At 41.3% G+C, this 22,855-nt stretch overlaps 1 protein-coding gene across 5 annotated transcripts in view; it reads right to left on the bottom strand.

The window, feature by feature from the left end:
• Nucleotides 1–22,855, bottom strand: part of LOC118400693 (PEX5-related protein-like) — a 205,350-nt gene that overhangs the window by 43,408 nt on the left and 139,087 nt on the right. For all 5 annotated transcript variants that reach the window (XR_008075767.1, XM_052475362.1, XM_052475364.1 and 2 more), the window contains one exon: nt 21,851–21,946. Coding sequence is in view for 4 of the 5 variants with exons in the window: in XM_052475362.1 (XP_052331322.1) it covers nt 21,851–21,946 (96 nt within the window). In the remaining variant the exon portion in view is untranslated. The remainder of the gene's footprint in view (nt 1–21,850; nt 21,947–22,855) is intronic.

Below are 22,855 nucleotides of genomic sequence, written 5' to 3'. Positions count from 1 at the left end.
ACGTGTCTCCCTTCAATGTCGTTTTAAAGAATTTGGCAGCACGTCCAACCTGCCTCACAACACCAGACCATGTGTAACCACGCCAGCACAGGACCTCCACATTCAGCTTCTTCACATGAGGGATCGACTGAGACCATATAACCGGACAGCTGATGAAACTGTCGGTTTGCACAGTCGAAGAATTTCTGCACAAAATATCAGAACCATCTCAGGGAAGCTCATCTATCTGCTTGCTCGTCGTCCTCACCAGTGTGTTGACATGACTGCAGTTTGGCATCGTGACCGACCTCAGTGGGCAAATGCTCACCTTCGATGGTCAATGGCATACTGGAGAAGGGTGCTCTTCACGGATTAATCCCGGTTTGAACTCTACCGGTCAGATGGCAAACAATGTATTTGGCGCCGTGTGGGCAAGGGGTTTGCTGATGTCAACTTTGTGAGTGCCCCATGGTGGCAGTGGGGTTATGGTATGAGCAGGCATAAGTTACGGACAACAAACACAATTGCATTTTATCGATGGCAATGTGAATGCACAGAGATTCCATGACGAGATTCGGAGGCACATTGTCATGCCATTCGTCCGCTGCCATCACGTCATATTTCAGCATGATAATGCACAGCCCCATGTCACAAGGATCTGTACACAATTCCGGGAAGCTGAAAATTTCCCAGTTCTTCCATGTCCTCACCAGACATGTCACCCATTGAGCATGTTTGGGATGCTCTGGATCGAAGTGTACGACGGTGTGTTCTAGTTCCCGGCAATATTCAGACAACTTCGCATAGCCATTGAAGAGGAATGGGACAACATTCCAAAGGCCAAAATCAACAGCCTGGTCAACTCTATGTGAAGGAGATATGTTGTGCTGCATGAGGCAAATGGTCAAAAAATCGCACCAGACACCAACTGTTTTTTTGATCCATGCAACTACTTAATTTTCTAAGTAGTTGCATGGATGACTCCCAGTCATGTGAAATCCATAGATTAGGGCCTAATTTATTTATTTCAATTTACTGATTTCCTTACATGAACCGTAACTCAGTAAAATTGTTGCATGTTATATATTTCTGTTCAATATTGATGATTTCTTGTTCAGTGTTGATGATTTCTTGTTCAGTGTTGATGATTTTTGGTTCAGTGTTGATGATTTCTTGTTCAGTGTTGATGATTTTTGGTTCAGTGTTTGATTTTTGGTTCAGTGTTGATGATTGTTGGTTCAGTGTTGATGATTTCTTGTTCAGTGTTGATGATTTCTTGTTCAGTGCTGATGATTTCTTGTTCAGTGTTGATGATTTCTTGTTCAGTGTTGATGATTTCTTGTTCAGTGTTGATGATTTCTTGTTCAGTGCTGATGATTTCTTGTTCAGTGCTGATGATTTTTTGGTTCAGTGTTTGATTTTTGGTTCAGTGTTGATGATTGTTGGTTCAGTGTTGATGATTTCTTGTTCAGTGTTGATGATTTCTTGTTCAGTGTTGATGATTTCTTGTTCAGTGTTGATGATTTCTTGTTCAGTTGATGATTTCTGATTTCTTGTTCAGTGATGATTTTTGGTTCAGTGTTTGATTTTTTGAGTGTTGATTTCTTGTTCAGTGTTGATGATTTCTTGTTCAGTGTTGATGATTTCTTGTTCAGTGTTGATGATTTTTGGTTCAGTGTTTGATTTTTGGTTCAGTGTTGATGATTGTTGGTTCAGTGTTGATGATTTCTTGTTCAGTGTTGATGATTTCTTGTTCAGTGCTGATGATTTCTTGTTCAGTGTTGATGATTTCTTGTTCAGTGTTGATGATTTCTTGTTCAGTGTTGATGATTTCTTGTTCAGTGCTGATGATTTCTTGTTCAGTGCTGATGATTTCTTGTTCAGTGTTGATGATTTCTTGTTCAGTGCTGATGATTTCTTGTTCAGTGTTGATGATTTCTTGTTCAGTGCTGATGATTTCTTGTTCAGTGTTGATGATTTCTTGTTCAGTGCTGATGATTTCTTGTTCAGTGTTGATGATTTCTTGTTCAGTGCTGATGATTTCTTGTTCAGTGTTGATGATTTCTTGTTCAGTGTTGATGATTTCTTGTTCAGTGCTGATGATTTCTTGTTCAGTGTTGATGATTTTTGGTTCAGTGTTGATGATTTCTTGTTCAGTGTTGATGATTTCTTGTTCAGTGTTGATGATTTCTTGTTCAGTGCTGATGATTTCTTGTTCAGTGTTGATGATTTCTTGTTCAGTGCTGATGCTGCTTTTTTTGCCTGCCTCTGTCCAAGCATGCAGGCCATGTCTATTAGACCTCACAGCTACGAACAGCCAAGGCCAAAGACCTCAGTGTGTGTCACTGTCAATTACTCCATGGGCCAGTGAGCAAAGAGAGAAATCAAAGTGAGAACAATGACTGCTTTCAAAGAGTAAACGTTGCAGGCACCTCCAGAAACCAAACATTTATATTGCATTTTGATGCATCTCTACTTACATTTACATTTTACATTTAAGTCATTTAGCAGACGCTCTTATCCAGAGCGACTTACAAATTGGTGCATTCACCTTATGACATCCAGTAGAACAGTCACTTTACAATAGTACTTGCCAATCAAATTCCTACTTAGACAAACTGTACACTTTAGGCTACTAGGTTGTTTTGTGATTCACTGCAAAGACTGATAGAATGCTATTATTTCATATCTTAAGTGGATTATTGCCCCTCTGTGCTTTGCCTTAAAATTAGTGGACAATTAAGGATAATTGTAAGACACCTGTGACCTCTACATGGAACCAGGTCAACAAGACATGTGTCAAAAGGTCAAAAGGTCATTATCACGGCCACCAGACAAATGCCTCTGAACCAATGAAGAGGCAGCGGTGGGAGATGAAGAGCACTGTTAGCTTCATTAAAACTCAAAGCTCTCAGCCTGAGAATTACAGGCACTGTTGTTGTTTTTCATTCCCCGACACTCATCAGATAGCTGTCATGGTGACTACACAGTGCTTGGTTTTGTACATGACTACATCTGGATTAGATTATTCTTCATGTTCTATACAACACCAAGGCACACTACATTGTGTGCCTTTTAACGGGCCACCTCGCAAATCTTTAGGAAAGACAGAATCATCCATAACAGTTATTGAGTGACGCTTGGATTGATGTCTGGGGTGAGCAATAACATGACAAGTGACAGTGAAGAACACATATCCTCTTTCCTTCCCTACTCTCTTCATCCTGACCCAGCTAGCAGGACTACAGTACTTCCTGTAGATAGCATCCTGGTAGATGGCCCTGGCTATCACTGCAGACATAGGGGTGTATTCATTAGTCGCAGACCGTTGCAGAATGTTTGGTCTGTTGCAAAACGTTTTGCAACCTATTTTTTTTAAAACTCCAAACAGAAAATGTTTTGCAATTAAAACGAGAGTTTCTATTGGACAAATTCAGGTAGGTACCTCCCCGTTCTGCTTCTGTTTGGTTTCCTGGAGTAAACGGTTTACGTTGAAATACATTTTGCAATGGTCTGAGACGAGTTAATACACCCCAGTTGTACTTTGTTGTTGATGTTCCTGCTGCACGCTGCTGATCACCACAATATAATTCTATTAGGCCCATGATTCTTAGCTGTCTCCCTGTCAAACAAAAGTCCAAATATAGAGTGGAGCTCAGCTGTATATGACAGTGCAGCATAAGTGGGTGCCTTGGCACCTCAGGGGGGATCGACTGAGGTATGTGTGCATGTGCTAGTGTGTGTCTGTGTGTGTATGTGTCAGTGGGAGTGAGGAGGCATATGTGTGTGAGAGTCAGGAAGTGTGTGTGAGAGTCAGGAAGTGTGTAAAGGAGGAAGGGGAGGTGGGTGGTCACAGCTCTGTTTCCTCTCTCCAGGTGTATGGCAGGCGTCCACCGGAGGTGAGCATCACCTCCTTAATTGGCTGCTCACGCTGAGACAAATTGCCTGTTAGATCATGAGGTGAAATCTCACTGGCTCTGGGAATGAAACAGGGGGGGGTAGTGGAGCTGGAGCTCTGCGTTTTGGGGGCTGGTAGTGGTATTGAGTTATTTACAGCATGACAGAGGCTTTTTGTAGAATTCAAGGTTTCTGTTAGTCTTTTACAGCTAGATACGGGTTGCTACTGATATGTTGCTATGGGAATGATCTGAACAGTCAAGTCAACCCATGGACGAATGTCAACCCACTAATGATCGTGGGGTGTGGCTCATTTCTGTTGTTACCGTACAGAAAATCTAAATAGCTTTGAGATGATAAACATTTTAGATCCACCTAGTGGCATCCAAAGACTTCAAAACAGTCGTAAATCTTTTTAAAATTTTTACGGCCCATTAAAGGTGCTCTGGACAAGTTAGCTTTTCCTCAACTTCTCTATCAGCATGCTATCATAAACTGAGACAGAGTTATGAGTCATTTAACGGTCAAGATTATGTGACTAGAAAACATTTTAATTTGATAAATATTGATTGTGCATACAACCATACTTCATTCCTTGAAAGTACAGACCCGGGGTCATTTTATGATTAAAATTATAACATCTTTGAGAGAGGCAATTAGTGATACGACAATATTTCATTCGGTGACAGTATCCCCACAAATGCTTCATCCTAACGGACTCCAGAGCTAACAAAGCATGTACCTAGAGAAATACCTGCTATTGTGCACTAGTGTCCAATTACTGTTAATATCATCACAAAATCAGCCATGATGCCTGTGTGGAAACTGTAATTACGTTCTTAGATATTACTTTTATGGGTGAATGCACCAATTATTATATTTGCCACGATACTGAATGGCCCTCAATGGCAATGGCTCGACACGTGACACTATGATGGTAGTCTGTGTAATCAAAACAAACTGTGGCCCCTTTTTAAAAAAACAAATTGTAAGAAAATCAAACACACTCACTCTGGTTACTTGAAATGTTTGCAACACAGACAATGGTGTATTTTGTCGACAGATCCAGCATTCTCATTCATGAGATTGAGGAAGGTCATCTATATATCATGTATCAATGAAGCAAGCCCCTGCCTGTGACTCTAATTTGACAAAGATGAAGTTTAAATGTGAAATGCATTCAGTCTTGTTCTCTCTGCCTGACAAAACATGACAAAGCGGAATATAAATGAACTTGGGAGATTAATTTGTTACTTCATGAATAGATTATTGCCAGCAGTAATTATGGAGCCAGAGATAATACTTGTCCTTGGCCGGAAATGTCCGAGTTTGGAAAGAAGAGACTTAAAGTTTGGGCCTGAAATGCAATTAGGGCTTTCCCTAAGTCACGTGAGGCGATTTATACAGTAAAAATAGATTTGTATGTACAGTGGAGGCAATTTACTGGAAGAAAATCATTGCTGTCTCAGACATAATGTCAAATGTGATAGCTCTAAACATCTTAGTGCAGTATAACGTATTGGTTTTGGACGCCATCATCATGTTGGCAATTATCTTGTCCAACATTATGAGACAAACGTTTGCTGGTTGTGCAAAAAATAGTTTTAAATAAGTATGGTTGGTAATGAAAGGAAGCAGGAGTCGGGCAGACATGGACGTGCGGGGGCACTTTTCGTCCGGTAGATGTGAGTGTTCTGTTTTAGAGTCATGGTGTTACACAACAGCGGCATGTAGCTACAGTATTTTTTAGTGGTTGATCCCTTATATGGCTCGAACAAGAGACCCACAGTTGTATCCCTGGTGTGTCTGTCAAACCAAGGTTCTTGTGACAGCCGATAATGGGATTTTGCACATCAACGGAAGCATAAAGGTTCAGAAATGTATACCTCTTTGAAGAACATCAAACACACTATTTCAGACATGTAAATTGACTGATTTTATGGCCTCGTTTTAGTCCATATTTGGCGGGCTGAACTCAATTCAAACGCCACAATGCACTTGATATCCAGTAAATGTATTCAAAAGCGTGATTTTCCTGTTTTTGTTATATAAATTTCCACACTATGAAGTTGCAGTAATACTGTGAAATTGTGAAAATTATGATAATGCACTTTTAGTGTATTGAACTGTTTGGTGTTTTTGGGGTGGGGTTTTGAAAAGCTGGTATACGTTAATAGACCAGTAACAAAGAGTTTCCTATCCTCTCTGTCAATAACAGCTAGATTTTGTGACACATCCCTCCCATTAGGCTCCTCCAATTAGGTCTCTCTCTCAGACCACTTCCAGACAGTCCTAGAATTATTTTCCTAAGAACCTATTTGTCACTTATAATCCCTCTCTGGCCTCTAGCTCACCAGACTGATCGTTAGGGCACACACCTGTCACCATCGTTACACGCACCAGCGCGTCATCAGACTCACCCGGACTCATTCGCTTCCCTGATTACCTTATTCGACCATGCTGGTCATTTATGAACATTTGAACATCTTGGCCATGTTCTGTTATAATCTCCATCCGGCACAGCCAGAAGAGGACTGGCCACCCCACATAGCCTGGTTCCTCTCTAGGTTTCTTCCTAGGTTTTGGCCTTTCTAGGGAGTTTTTCCTAGCCACCGTGCTTCTACACCTGCATTGCTTGCTGTTTGGGGTTTTAGGCTGGGTTTCTGTACAGCACTTTGAGATATCAGCTGATGTACGAAGGGCTATATAAATAAATTTGATTGATTGATACCTTCCCTATATATGTCTCTCCCTTTGGTTCCTTCCCTATATGCCATTTATTCCATTTATCATCTACTGTGTTATCCTTTTAACCTACAGATTGCCTTATTTATTTTGTGTTATCTCATCATTCAGAAAGTATCCTTTTAACCTACAGATTGCCTTATTTATTTTAGTGTTATCTCATCATGTACTGTGCATTCAGAAAGTAACCTTTTAACCTACAGATTGCCCTATTTATTTTAGTGTTATCTCATCATGTACTGTGCCTTCAGAAAGTATCCTTTTAACCTACAGATTGCCCTATTTATTTTAGTGTTATCTCATCATGTACTGTGCATTCAGAAAGTATCCTTTTAACCTACAGATTGCCCTATTTATTTTAGTGTTATCTCATCATGTACTGTGCCTTCAGAAAGTATCCTTTTAACCTACAGATTGCCCTATTTATTTTAGTGTTGTCTCATCATGTACTGTGCATTCAGAAAGTAACCTTTTAACCTACAGATTGCCCTATTTATTTTGTGTTTTCTCATCATGTCATAAAGTAACCTTTTAACCTACAGATTGCCCTATTTATTTTAGTGTTATCTCATCATTTTGCATTCATAAAGTATTCACATTTGACTTTTTCCACATTTTGTTGTGTTACAGACCAAATTGAAAATTGATTAAATTGAGATTGTGTCACTGATCTACACACAATACCACACAATGTCACAGGAGAACGTTGTTTTTCGACATTTTTACAAATGAATTAAAAATGAAAAGCTGAAATGTCTTGAGTCAATAAGTATTCAACCCCTTTGTTATGGCAAGCATAAATAAATTGAGAATTAAAAATGTGCTTAACAAGTGACACAATAAGTTGCATGGACTCACTCTATGTGCATTAATAGTGGTACCCCATACATACAATTATCTGTAAGGTCCCTCAGTCAAGCAGTGAATTTCAAGCACAGATTCAACCACAAAGACCAGGGAGTTTTTCCAATGCCTTGCAAAGAAGGACACCTATTGGTAGATGGGTAAAAAAAAGAAGCAGATACTGAATATCCCTTTGAACACGTTGAAGTTATTGATTACATTTTGGATGGTGTATCAATACACCGTCACTACAAAGACACAGGCGTTCTTCCTAACTCAGTTGCCGGAGAAGAGGGAAATCGCTCAGGGATTTCACCATGAGGCCAATGGTGATTTAAAAACCATTAAAGAATTGAATGGCTGTGAAAGGAGAGAACTGAAGATAGATCAACAGCATTGCAGTTACTCCACAATATACACCTGCATGTCAGAGTGAAATAAGGAAGCCTGAATACAAAGTGTTATGTTTGGGGCAAATCCAACACAGCACATCATTGAGTACCACTCTTTATATTTTCAAGCATGGTGGCGGCTGCATCATGTTATGGGTATGATTGTCATTGGCAAGGATTAGGGAGTTTTTGGGGGGATAAAAATAAACTGAATAGAGCTAAGCACATACAAATTCTAGAGGAAAACCTGGTTCAGTCTGCTTTCCAAAAGACACCGGGATATAAATTCACCTTTCAGAAAGACAATAACCTAAAACATACACTGGAGTCCAAATATACACTGGAGTATCTTATCATGACGACATTGAATGTTCCTGAGTGGCCTAGTTACAGTTTTGACTTAAATAAGCTTTCAAATCTATGGCGAGACTTGAAAATGGCTCTCTTGCAATGATCAACAAGCAAGTTGACAGAACTTGAAGAATAAAAAAATAATAATGGGCAAATACTGTACAATGCAGATGTGTAAAGCTCTTGAGACTATTATCCAAACGACTCATAGCTGTAATCGCTGCCAAAGGTGATTCGAATTTGTATTGACTCAGGGGTTGAATAATGATCTAATTAAGATATATCAGTGTTTTAATTTCCATAATGACAAAAATATATATAGTTGTGGTTTTTTTCCACTTTGACATTTGACATGATTCAAATTATTACATCTTATTAAGTGTCTAGTAGTCTGGGTTCCTTGCAGTATACTCCAAAAAATATAATAATGTCTTCTTTTGATCTCACCTGGGGAGAAAAGACTGGAAAAACTACACTGTAAAAGTAAATTGTTACTAATAGCACTGTAAATAACCCTAACAGCGGTGCATCTACAGTATGTGGGAGTTGTATATATATACTACAGCAGTGTTTCCCAGCGCCCAACACAGCACTTGTTTGATCTGCTCCAGTACTTGCACACCTGATTGTACTGGTTAACTTATCAATCATCGAGCCCAGTGGTGGGAAAAGTACCCCATTTGTCATACTTGAAAATGACTCAAGTAAAAGTGAAAGTCACCCAATAAAATAGTACTTGAGTAAAAGTCTAAAAGTATTTGGTTTAAAAATATGTAAGTATCAAAAGTAAAAGTATAAATGGTTTAAAATTCCTTATATTAAGCAACTCTTTTTAATGTACAGATAGCCAGGGGAACACTCCAACACTCAGACATTATTTACAAACAAAGAATTTGTGTTTTGTGAGTCTGTTAGTTCGCCAGATCAGAGCACTAGGGATTACCAGGGATGTTCTCTTCATTAGTAAGTGAATTAGACCATTTTCCTGTCCTGCTAAGCATTAAAAATGTAACGAGTAATTTTGGGTGTCAGGAAAAATGTATGGAGTAAAAAGTATATAATTATCTTTAGGAATGTAGTGAAGTAAAAATAGTCAAAAATATAAAGAGTAAAGTACAGATTCCCCCCAAAAACTACTTAAGTAGAACTTTAAAGTAGTTTTACTTAAGTACTTTAGACCACTGATCAAGCCCTTGATTAGTAGAATACATCAAATAAGTGGGAGTACTATGGGAGAGGTTTAGGAAACCCTGTACTAGTCTATAGTCTACTAGAAGTGCTGCCCGCGGGGGAAAATCTAACAAAACTGTGGCTGTCGCTCATAAGCTTTGCCCAGAGGATTACATTCAGGGCCTAAAACTTATTTTTTGTATACCAGTCACTGTGGCAGGTAGATAAAAAAAAATCTACCAGCTACTCCAATTTTGTAACAGCCCAAATATATGCTTTTGCCATAGTTACATAAAAAAAATAAGGATTATAATGCTTAGTAATATTTCAAAGCAAGAAATGGATTACTAATAAGAAGTAATGTGGTTTATTGCTCGATTTAATTTAATATGTACTTTTAACCAAAATATCAGAGAGAAAAAAATGTTCAGCTGCCCCTTTAAGGTTACCTTGGTAACATGGCCACTCCAGTCCTCACTTGTGCCTGTTAGAATGTCACTAGTTGAGGCTGACAATGCCTCTTTTTGCTAAAGGAGGAAGCAAACTCAAACAATGAAAAGCACCCGAGCTTGTGAAAAAGAAATAGCCAAGAAACGCGAGGACTTTGGAAGACTTTTGAGTAAATTAGACCAACTTTTATTCCTGTACGCATTGCTTCAAAAAACTATTTTTTAAGCATTTCACTCACAGCCCCCCAGACAGGCAGTTTTGCTGCGTGAGGTGGGATAGCTATAATGTTAGGATTCAGATTTCTTTGTGCATTACCAGATATACTTTGAAAACAGCTACTGCAGCAGTTCTTTAGCTATAAATCACAACTTGTGTGCACAATCTTGACTATTTTTATGAAATGCTGGCACTATAGAGCCGTGAGTGTGACCACCTGCCAACGTGGCTGGTGAATTAGTCATTCTTACCCACCAACGTGGCTGGTGAATTAGTCATTCTTACCCACCAATGTGGCTGGTGAATTAGTCATTCTTACCCACCAATGTGGCTGGTGAATTAGTCATTCTTACCCACCAATGTGGCTGGTGAATTAGTCATTCTTACCCACCAATGTGGCTGGTGAATTAGTCATTCTTACCCACCAATGTGGCTGGTGAATTAGTCATTCTTATCCACCAACGTGGCTGGTGAATTAGTCATTCTTATCCACCAACGTGGCTGGTGAATTAGTCATTCTTACCCACCAACGTGGCTGGTGAATTAGTCATTCTTACCCACCAATGTGGCTGGTGAATTAGTCATTCTTACCCACCAATGTGGCTGGTGAATTAGTCATTCTTACCCACCAATGTGGCTGGTGAATTAGTCATTCTTACCCACCAATGTGGCTGGTGAATTAGTCATTCTTACCCACCAATGTGGCTGGTGAATTAGTCATTCTTACCCACCAATGTGGCTGGTGAATTAGTCATTCTTACCCACCAATGTGGCTGGTGAATTAGTCATTCTTACCCACCAATGTGGCTGGTGAATTAGTCATTCTTACCCACCAATGTGGCTGGTGAATTAGTCATTCTTACCCACCAACGTGGCTGGTGAATTAGTCATTCTTACCCACCAACGTGGCTGGTGAATTAGTCATTCTTACCCACCAATGTGGCTGGTGAATTAGTCATTCTTACCCACCAACGTGGCTGGTGAATTAGTCATTCTTACCCACCAATGTGGCTGGTGAATTAGTCATTCATACCCACCAACGTGGCTGGTGAATTAGTCATTCTTACCCACCAACGTGGCTGGTGAATTAGTCATTCTTACCCACCAATGTGGCTGGTGAATTAGTCATTCTTACCCACCAATGTGGCTGGTGAATTAGACATTGTTTACCCACCAATGCCAAAATCTACCTGCATTTGGCTGGTGTTCATTTTAGGCCCTGATTACTGTACTGGGCTCCCGAGTGGTGCAGCGGTCTAAGGAACTCTCAGTGCTTGAGGCATCACTACAGACACCCTGGTTCAAATCCAGGCTGTTTCACATCCGGCTGTGATTGGGTGTCCCATAGGGCAGCACCCAATTGGCCTAGCGTCGACCGGGTTTGGGCGAGATAGGCCATCATTGTAAATAAGAATTTGTTCTTAACTGACTTGATAAAATAAATAAATAAGCTCATTATTTTGGACTAGCTCACCATCAATCAGCAAATGACTCAACCTGTAGTGCAGAATTGAGGATTCATGACCTTTTATAGTACATACAGTATAGGGCTCCACTCCAGCCGATGCTACGCATTGCGCATGGTGATCTTAGGCTTGTGTGCGGCTGCTCGGCCATGGAAAACCTTTCCATTAAGCTCCCGATGAACAGTTCTTGTGCTGACGTTGCTTCCAGAGGCAGTTTGGAACTCTATAGGGAGTGTTGCAACGAGGACAGACAATTTTTACGCATTGCACGCTTCAGCACTCGGCGGTCTCATTCTGTGAGCTTGTGTGGCCTACCACTTCACGGCTGAGCCGTTCTTGAGACTAAACGTTTCCACTTCACAATAACACTGCTTACAGTTGACTAGGGAAGATCTAGTAGGGCAGAAATGTGATGGACTAACTTGTTGGAAAGGTGGCATCCTATGACGGACCACTTTGAAAGTCACTGAGCTCTTCAATAAGGCCATTCTACTTCCAATGTTTGTCTATTGTGATTGCATGGCCGTGTGCTCAATTTTTTATTTTTTTTTACACCTGTCAGCAATGGGTGTAACTGAAATAGCCGAATCCACACATTTTAAGGGGTGTCCACATACTTTGCGAATGCAAACTACACACAAATCAGTGTATTACAAGTCTATCATATCAAACTTACACAATAAATCAGAGGTGTATTACAATGTGTGTTCTATCTAATCATTGATTCAATAGTTGTGTGTTCCTATGGGTCTATCTTATCATTGATTCAATAGTTGTGTGTTCCTATGGGTCTATCTTATCATTGATTCAATAGTTGTGTGTGATTCCATGGGAGATTCTCATGAAGGGTTGGCCTATCAAAGCACAGAGCACCTCCAGTTAAATGGTCGGCATGGAGATGAATTGTAGGTGCTTCGATGTTGGCATATTTAGATCGTTCTCAGTCACACAATCGTAATAACATTCAGGAGCACAGGACCATGTATGACACACTCATCCATCGGATAACCGGTACGCTCTTCAGAGTGAGAGATCATTTTCATACTCAACTTCCTCTGTAACTTTCTCTGTACCAAAACGACAGTAATCACCCTCCAAACCAAAAGTGCCTCAGGGAAAATCAAGCGGTGAAAAGGTGAGGCTGTCCCCTGCAGCTTTAATCAAATACTCGGCCCACAGTGACCTTGATCCGGTCTTTTATCAGAGCTGTGATTCCGCTATCTCTGACTCACAGCAAAACACTGTTCCTCAGAGCAGGAGTTAACCTGGTGGCTTTGTAGCTTGCAGCCGGCTCTTTATTTAATAAGACAGGGTGCCTTCATTGGCTCAATGTGATTGCCACCATCCCCACACGGCTTCAACGTCACGGCACAACCCTCCCCTGTAGACGTCTCTTTATCACCCTCTGTCCTAATTAAGCACGACCGAAGCATCTGAAGGGCTCTGCTTTTCAGCCTTTTATCCTTTTATCATCCCTTTTAATGGTTTTAATGTGAAACGCATGGAAGCCACAACTACTCATCTCTCCTATTATTTTAAAATGTATGATATTTTAGGACATAATTCTTTGGTGTCTTTGCTCTGTCTTTTGATAAATTCCAGACATTTGGCAATTAAACTAATTGAATAGATTGGCAGCTAGCCTGTGTGACGGAGAGGTATAAGTTTGAGCCACTTGAGCCATCTCCTTCCATTTGTTAATAAGTATGAATGCATGCATATGCTCGGCAATTTAGGGGAGTGATCTGTGATTACAGGGACCGATATCGACAGTCCAAGCCAGAATTGCTGACCGAGCCAAAAGTGTCTCAGGCCCCCATTGACGCTCCGGGATACTGTTACCAATCGATCCAACATTTGTCCGGGTGCATCTCCAAATATCATCACTTCTCGGAATTACCTGCCCTGAGGCAAGCCCTTGTATACTTATCCATGTGATTTGAGAGCCTGGGACTTATGGCTCAGAGTCTCCAACAAGACATCATTAACTCCGACATCACTCACATTGGGAAGTGATCCTAAGTGGGACAAGAGCTCCTTTTTGGGAGGACACTTTCTCACTGTATTCCTATCTTTACTCCATGAGTCATTGACCTTCCCAGATACGACCGTGTGTAACATCGTACTGTAGCCTTCAGTACAGCACATGTAACGCGATAGGCCCCGGGTCTCTCACATCAGTCAAAACAGGACATGTCCGTTGAACAGGAGCACTACTTACACCTTCTCTAAGAGAATAGAGGAGATACAAGTGCCTTTATAAAGTATCCACACCCCTTGACTTGTCAACATTATGTTGTGTTACAGCCTGAATTCGCCCATCTACACACAATACCCCATAATGACAAAGTGAAAACATGTTTTTAGACATTTTAGCAAATGTATTGAAAATGAAACAGATAAATATTTCCTTTACATAAGTATTCACTCCAATTGCACTCAGGTGCATCCACTTCCATTTATCATCCTTGAGATGTCACTAGAACTTGATTGGTGTCCACCTGTGGCCAATTCACTTGATTGGACATGATTTAGAAAGAAATACATTTAAGGTTCCACAGTTAACAGTGCATGTTAGAGCAGAAACTATACCCTAAAGTCCAAGGAACTGTCAATAGATCTCTGAGATTGTAATGAGAGATATATCTGGGTATAATAAAATGTCTAGAGTGTTGAAAGTTTCCAAGAGCATAGTGGTCTCCATCATTGGGAAATTGAAAACATATGGAACTACCTAGACTCTGCCTAGAGCTGGCCGTCTGAACTAACTGAGCAACCGGGCAAGAAGGACCTAGGTCAGGGAGTTGAACAAGAACCCAATGATCACTGACAGAACTACAGAATTCCGAGAACCTGCCAGAAGGACAACAGTCTCTACAGAACTTGTCAAGTTAAATAAAGGTCAAATAAAAATACAAAATTAAACTTCACCAATCTGGGCTTTATGGGAGAGTGGCCAAATGGAAGCCACTCATGAGAAAAAAGGCACAGTTATCACACGTCTAGCACCATCCCTGTTCAGAAGCATGGTGATGGCAGCATCATGCTATGTGAATGCTTTCCAGTGGAAGGGACTGGGAGACTGGTACAGTTAGAGCGAACAATGATTGGAGCCAAATACAGGAAAATCCATGATGAGAACCTGCAAACGACTGTAGACTGGGGGCGAAGATTTACATTCCAACAGGACAATGACCCAAAGCATACAGCCTAAGCAACGCTAGAACAGCATCAGAACAAGAATGTGAAAGACTGGCCCAGCCAAAGCCCAGACTTGAATCCCATTGAAAGTCTGTGGAAAGACTTGAAGATTGCTGATCACTGCCGCTCCCCATCTAACTTAACAGAGCTCGAGAAAATCTGCAAGGTAGAATGGGAGAAAATCCCCAAATCCAGATGTGTGAAGCAGATACAGACATACCCAAGATGACTCAAAGCTGTAATCACCGCCAACATAAACTGAACAAAAATATAAACGCAACATGTAAAGTGTTGGTCCCATGTTTCATGAGCTGCACTAAAAAATCCCAGAAATGTTCCATACGTACATAAAGCTTATTTTTCTCAATTGTTTTACACAAATGTGTTTACATCCCTGTTAGTGAGCATTTCTCCTTTGCCAAGATAATCCATACACCTAACAGGTGTGGCATATCAAAAAGCTGATTAAACAGCATGATCATTACACAGATGCACTTTGTTGTGCTGGGGACAATAAAAGGCCACTTTAAAATGTGCACACAACACAATGCCACAGATGTCACAGGTTTTGAGGGAACGGGCAATTGGCACGCTGACTGCACGAATATCCACCAGAGCTGTTGCCAGAGAATGTATTGTTAATTTCTCTACCATAAGCGGCCTCCAATGTCGTTTTAAAGAATTTGGCAGTACGTCCAACCTGCCTCACAACACCAGACCATGTGTAACCATGCCAGCACAGGACCTCCACATTCAGCTTCTTCACATGAGGGATCGACTGAGTGGGTGTGATTTTTTAAAAACTGATTTCGATATTCAATTATTCCATTGCTGAGGCACTAATTCCAATCACAGAATCTCAATCGCCTTCTATTATTGCTCTGTGTAAACGGAATTTGAATTGCATCATTCCCTCATTACTATTTTCCCATAACAATATCTGGATCTCTTTCTTAAATTGAAGCTGTTTGCAATGGTGTCTCTTCATACCATTGTAGAGCATATCTGTTTTCACCAGACAGACAGCCATCAAAGGTAAAAACTCATCAGTGGACCAAATGAGCATGAGTTTTGAACCAAAAGGTATTATTCAAAGCCTGATACGTACTCAGAGACATTTCCATGTTTCATATAATTGCAGCCTATTTGGTCACTGATGGGACCACTAGCTTTGTTCTCTAATTCTCAATGGATGGGAGTACCACAGCTGAAGAGCTCCTATAATCACATAGTCCTATGATGAATCTACCTAGCTATATCTAATTACGGTGACTGTGCCTCCCCTGCTGTTTTACCTGATATGTCTGGCTCCACAATGGCTGACCCATTTACTTTCCTATTGTTAGATGGTGGAAACTCCCATGACCTCGAGCTGGTGCATTTAGTATGGACTATAATGCTGATAGCGAGTGTCATTGGGAGCGAGGTAGCACACAATCACAACGGAGATAATTTTGCACAGAGATAATCAATCAAAAATAAATCAACCTAAAAGCAGCTTCAAGTAGACAGTGTTATTATACCAACGATGATCAAAGACGGCAAGGATAATGGGCTTGAACAGCGAAGTCGGAAAGTGATATTAGAAACTGTCTCATGGACGTATTTGTCGCTACGATGGAGTTCAACTTAGTTCTCAGACTTATTGCAGTTTGTGAGATCACTGTAGCTTATTGGTTTAAACCTCAATGACTCGAACCAATCAGCATCAACCTGTATCTGTCTCCTCTGCACTGACCTGTGGACAGAAGCAATATGATAGATGGATGGCTACTTAAAGTTGTCTAACTGCCCAGTTCTATCACAGCAACTCTAAATGAAGAGGAGACAAACTATTGAGATTCACCTGACGGTTAAGAAGCTCTACTCTTTGAGTGTGACCGGCGAGGTTTGACACCCAACATCCTTCACACCACACACACTGTGTTAGCCCACTGTGCTAAAGTCTAAGCATTAGCTCTGGGAAGTCTTCGCATCTCAGGCAAAGTAACTCAGGCAAATCACATGAAGCAGTATGTGTGCTTCTGCTATATTATGATTACACCTTGTTATCTCTATCTTCAGGAACAATTCAAGAGTGAAATACTTGAATGGCCCAGGTGCAGTTGACTGACCTTATACAGGTAAGGTGTCCGAAATCTCTCTCCGCTAACCTCGACATAGGGCTGTTATGGTGACCGTATTACGGCCAGTCACCAGTCATGACCGCAGTCAAATTCCATGTGACTGTTGAGTTACAGTAACTAAACTTCTTCAAAACTGCACTGATGCAGCTGAAGGTCATTAGAGGTCTACCAAACTTGTTAACTACCAGTCGCAAACTGCCTGGTACTCAGTGGTCTATTGTCCCTCTAATTACTCTGACATCAATGCTAATGCATTCGAAAATCTAATTAAACACTTCATGAGAGCCCAATGAGCCCATGTTGCGCAACATTTCTATTGGCTATGCAATTGCGTGAGAAAACAGAGTGATGGCCTCTACTAAAAGAGGAGGTTCCCATCAGCTTTCTATAGGCTAGGCATACTATATTTATTTATCAACTTTCCTAATTGTAACGGATTTCCTCCTCTTCGTCTGAAGAGGTGTAGCAAGGATCGGACCAATACGCAGCGTGTTAAGTGTCCATGTTTTAATAGAAAAGACTGAACATGCCACAAATAACGAAGTGAAATGGAAACAAAACAGTCCCGTGTGGCACAAACACTGACACAGGAAACAATCACCCACAAAATACCCAAAGAATATGGCTGCCTAAATATGGTTCCCAATCAGAGACAATGATAAACACCTGCCTCTAATTGAGAACCAATCTAGGCAACCATAGACCTTCATAAACACCTAGATGAAAACAACAACATAAATCTACCAAAAACCCTAGATAGTACAAACACCCTATATGAGACAAAAACACACATATCACCCATGTCACACCCTGACCTAACCAAAATAATAAAGAAAACAAAGAATACTAAGTTCATGGCGTGACACTAATATTTAGCACCTTGCTGTGCTTTGCAGCTGGAGTAGCCTACCTGGCTACCTGTCCTCCATTCGCTATTCAAGTGCATACGAATTATCTATTTTTTATCCGCCCGCTCTGAAAGGTGCATGATAATGGCCCATTCAAAATGAAAACTCATTTCACACATATTATTTAGTATACTGTAAAAACAAGATTAGATTGAGAATAGTCTGGGTGAAAATATGATCAATTGTGAATTTTGCCCAGAGTGTGCAGTCTGAGGCAAGAAACAGCGTATGCATTTGTTTGCAACTTTCTCAAATCATAGTCGCATGCATTATGTTAATTTTTGCATTTTTTATTGAACCTTTATTTAACTAGGCAAGCCAGTTAAGAACAAATAATTATTTACAATGACGGCCTACACTCGCAAAACCCAGACGACGCTGGGCCAATTGTGCGCCGCCCTATGGGACTCCCAATCACGGCCGGATGTGATACAGCCTGGATGTAGCCTAGTCCATAGGCCTATATGTTTTGCTAGGGTTTGCATCAAAACTAAAGTGGCCAAATACTGTAACTCTAAGCATAGCCTATAGGCCTGGGACTCCTGGAACAGGGTTGGAGACATGTGTTTTTACAAGCCCAGTCATTGTGCAAATCGCTTGTGAAAACAGAGTGATGGCCTCTATTAAAAAAAGGAGGGTTCCAGTCCAGTCATTGTGCAATCGCTTGTGAAAACAGTGATGTCCTCTATTAAAAAGAGGAGGGTTCCAGTCCAGTCATTGTGCAATTGCGTGTGAAAACAGAGGTTTGACTGGCCACTATTTAGAAGAGGTTCACAGATTTCTTGTGCTGCTATTTTTATTGCTCAATTCTTAACCCAATGAGCCCCACATGACGCCTTTTAAACAATGGAATGTATTTATTTCTTCTGCATCCACCATTAGTCTGTGTGATTAATGGGAGGCTGAGCTAGAGTGGTGTTTGTGAGACAAGGCGGATACCGCTGGAGCCCGGGGCCAGGTCTTTTTACAAAAACGTCTGTAGAGTCCGAATGGTTTGAGCCACTGTCTATTAAAACCTATCTATGAAAAGCTGAGACTCTCACAAACAAATGTAACATGTATCGCTCTATGATGATCACAAGCTAGACAGCTAATCCATGGACATAGTGTCTATAATACTGTGATAAGCTCACATAGTTGCTGTCACAAACTCCACAGTCGTCACTGAGTAGTTGGATATTAATTTTCCACTGAGTAAATAATTTATGTACTTACAGCTTCATATGCATGTAGCTTTGTTTTTGCTTTGGCAGACCTTATTGTTGCATTGACATTTGTCAATAAAACTCACGAATACAACTGTTTATGTCAAATTGTTTTGTGTTCTACTTGTAGCCCTGGTTGTCCTGAAAAAGAACATGGTAAAGCACTTCATTATGAGGTTAAATATAAGGACTGGTCAGGCAGATACATGGTAAAGCACTTCATTACGAGGTTAAATATAAGGGCTGATCAGGCAGATAAATAAAAATACCCTTTTTCCCCCTGGGGTCTCTGACTGATAGGGACTGATAGGGTTCAATTTAAGCACATTAATCAGCTTTACAACTGGCGTAGCTTACCTGGCATATTCAGAACGTAACCGTGGGAAGTGCTTCCTCCATTCGCTATTCGAGGCTACGGATTTGTTTTGTTTTGTTTTTGTGAGCCATTCTAAATCAAAAATATCTCCACACATACATTAGGCTATACGTAAAGAACAGATTACATTTAGAATTGTCTGTTGGGTGGGAATATTATAAAGTGCTTGTTGAATTGTGAATGAGAGACTGATGTAAGTGTGTAAAGCCTGCGTAGGAAACAGAGCAGATCAAATACAGGCCAGTCATGCAAAATGTTTCAAATCATCATTAGAGTCGCATCATGCAACCTTACAATTTATTAGTAATCAAAACATATAGCCTAAGGTTTTAAAACTAACGTTGTATAAATAACTCTAATTAAGCATAGGAGAACCTGTTTAAAGTTATCACTATGTAAACAGCTTAACGCAGAATAGCAGAATGTGTGCCATCCCTTGGAAATCATTTTGTAAAAATATTCAATTTTTTTTATTCAGTTATTGTAATGAATTTCCTCCTCTTCTTCCGAAGAGGAGAGGCGAAACGGATCAGAGGACCAATACGCGGCGTGGTAATTGTCCATGGTTCTTTTTAATACGTTAAGGTACACATGAACAACTGACTACAAAAAAACAAGAAATGTGAAAACTCAAAACAGTCCTATCTGGTGCAAAGACAGAGACAGGAACAATCACCCACAAACACACAGTGAAACCCAGGCTACCTAAGTATGATTCTCAATCAGAGACAACCAATGACACCTGCCTCTGATTGAGAACCATACTAGGCCGAAACATAGAAATTCCCAAAACCTAGAAAAACAAACATAGACTGCCCACCCAACTCACGCCCTGACCATACTAACTAAATACAAAACACAGGAAATAAAGGTCAGAACGTGACAGTTATGTTCAGCAGTATTCTTCTTCTTATAAAATAATATAAAATAATGCAACAGGAATTATAAGCAAATCTTGCCTGCTACATTTAAAAAAAAAAACGTTATTTAAATGAACTAGTGTATCCCACAGCCATATGGCATAGCCAGATCAGGGCCTAACATAAGGACGATTCTGAAATAGGCTACGTCATAATGTTTCTTTAGACCTGCTTAAAATAAATCATGGATTTATTGTGACGGTGTAGGTAAGGTAACCATGGTTCTGGAGTGCCTCATGCACTTCATGTTTTACTTTTTTGTGTTTGTTGTTGAATTTAGTCAATAACTGAGCTGATCAATTAGTTGATCAGGTGTGGTTTGTAGTTGGAACAAAATCCTGCAGTAGCTGTGGCACTCCAGGAAGAGTGTTGCCTATCCCTGATGTAGGCTATATTAAAATGGATGTATTAGACTTTTTAAAATGTAGATGTTCCAAAAGTCTGCATCGGTGGCTTGTAGACTATGTGTGGAAGCCCAGAGATGCTAAACGTATTTATGTTAATTTATGTTAATGTTACCTTTGCATGGCAGTTACCGGCTGATAAAATGTCATGACCGCCACAGCCCTAGCTCGACAGCTGCCTTGGTGTGCTCAACACAATTCCCCTCCTCTTGTCTTGACAGCTGCCTTGGTGTGCTCAAACTCAATCCCCCTCCTCTTGTCTCGACAGCTGCCTAGGCTCGCTCAAACTCAATCCCCCTCCTCTTACCTTCACAGCTGCCTTGGATCGCTCAAACTCAATCCCTCTCCTCTTGTCTCGACAGCTGCCTAGGCTCGCTCAAACTCAATCCCCCTCCTCTTGTCTCGACAGCTGCCTAGGCTCGCTCAAACTCAATCCCCCTCCTCTTACCTTCACAGCTGCCTAGGCTCGCTCAAACTCAATCCCCCTCCTCTTGTCTCGACAGCTGCCTAGGCTCGCTCAAACTCAATCCCCCTCCTCTTACCTTCACAGCTGCCTAGGCTCGCTCAAACTCAATCCCCCTCCTCTTACCTTCACAGCTGCCTTGGCTCGCTCAAACTCAATCCCCCTCCTCTTATCTCCACAGCTGCCTTGGCTCGCTCAAACTCAATCCCCCTCCTCTTACCTCCACAGCTGCCTTGGCTCGCTCGAACTCAATCCCCCTCCTCTTACCTCCACAGCTACTTTGGCTCGCTCAAACTCAATCCCCCTCCTCTTACCTCCACAGCTACTTTGGCTCGCTCAAACTCAATCCCCCTCCTCTTACCTCCACAGCTACTTTGGATCGCTCAAACTCAATCCCCCTCCTCTTGTCTCGACAGCTGCCTAGGCTCGCTCAAACTCAATCCCCCTCCTCTTACCTTCACAGCTGCCTAGGCTCGCTCAAAACTCAATCCCCCTCCTCTTACCTTCACAGCTGCCTTGGCTCGCTCAAACTCAATCCCCCTCCTCTTATCTCCACAGCTGCCTTGGCTCACTCAAACTCAATCCCCCTCCTCTTACCTCCACAGCTGCCTTGGCTCGCTCGAACTCAATCCCCCTCCTCTTACCTCCACAGCTACTTTGGCTCGCTCAAACTCAATCCCCCTCCTCTTACCTCCACAGCTGCCTTGGCTCGCTCAAACTCAATCCCCCTCCTCTTACCTCCACAGCTGCCTTGGCTCGCTCAAACTCTTCCTCCAGGGACTGGTTTCTGGACAGGAGGGCACCGCCACCGAACCGCTCTTTACTCAAACGGCCCTGTCACACACACACACACACACACACACACACACACACACACACACACACACACACACACACACACACACACACACACACACACACACACACACACACACACACACACACACACACACACACACACACAGAGCCAGGCGAAAGGAGAGGAGACAGACAGACAGAGAGGGGTGCAGGGTCAGCCATCTCTGCCTTCCCCGGGGAGGGGTAAATATCTCTGCCTCGGCAAAGCCTTTGACATGCTCATAACCCCGAAATGTGCTGATGGTAGCATTGTTATAGCATCTGACAATGCCTCATGCTGCTTTTGAAAATAAGTGGACTAGTTTGCATTTCTACATGTGTTGTACTTTGTGTATATGTATACGTGTTTTGTGACTGAGCAACATATCTAGCAAAACTGGTACCAAATATGAATTGTGCTGAAATAGCGTAATGTGTTTGGATGTAGTGCATTACGAGAGTAACTGGTGATGTTTGTAGCCTAAGGCTAGGGAATCAATTATGAAGACCAAGGAATTAAAATGAAGTACATGTTCCATACAGGGAGACATTTTGTAGCTCCCAGGTAGAACGCAAGTCATTGGCCTCCCACTGCCACAGCTGCCTGGTTGTCACATTCTGATGACTAATCTGTTCTGTAAAACCCGGTGTCAGCTCAGCCATTACCTGTAACATTCCATGTTCCATTTCCATAGCTGGCCATTAGAAGGACACGATTTATGCGAGGTCTAATTGAAGTTGGCTTATCTAGATATTAATGGCCTCCAGAGAATTAGCTTCTCCCCGCTTAATGTTGCCTACTACGTCATGCGATTTAAAATGGGAAAAAGGAAAAAAACTTTTTTTAAACGTGCAGTGTCTAAAGTTTATTTCCCAGCTTTCCAAGCAGTTCTACATGCTGTTGTG

Source organism: Oncorhynchus keta, chromosome 22 (genome assembly GCF_023373465.1).
Source record: "Oncorhynchus keta strain PuntledgeMale-10-30-2019 chromosome 22, Oket_V2, whole genome shotgun sequence".
NCBI classification, from domain to species: Eukaryota; Metazoa; Chordata; class Actinopteri; order Salmoniformes; family Salmonidae; genus Oncorhynchus; species Oncorhynchus keta.
Note: the sequence above shows the minus strand (reverse complement) of the source record. Positions and strands in the feature narration are given on the sequence as shown.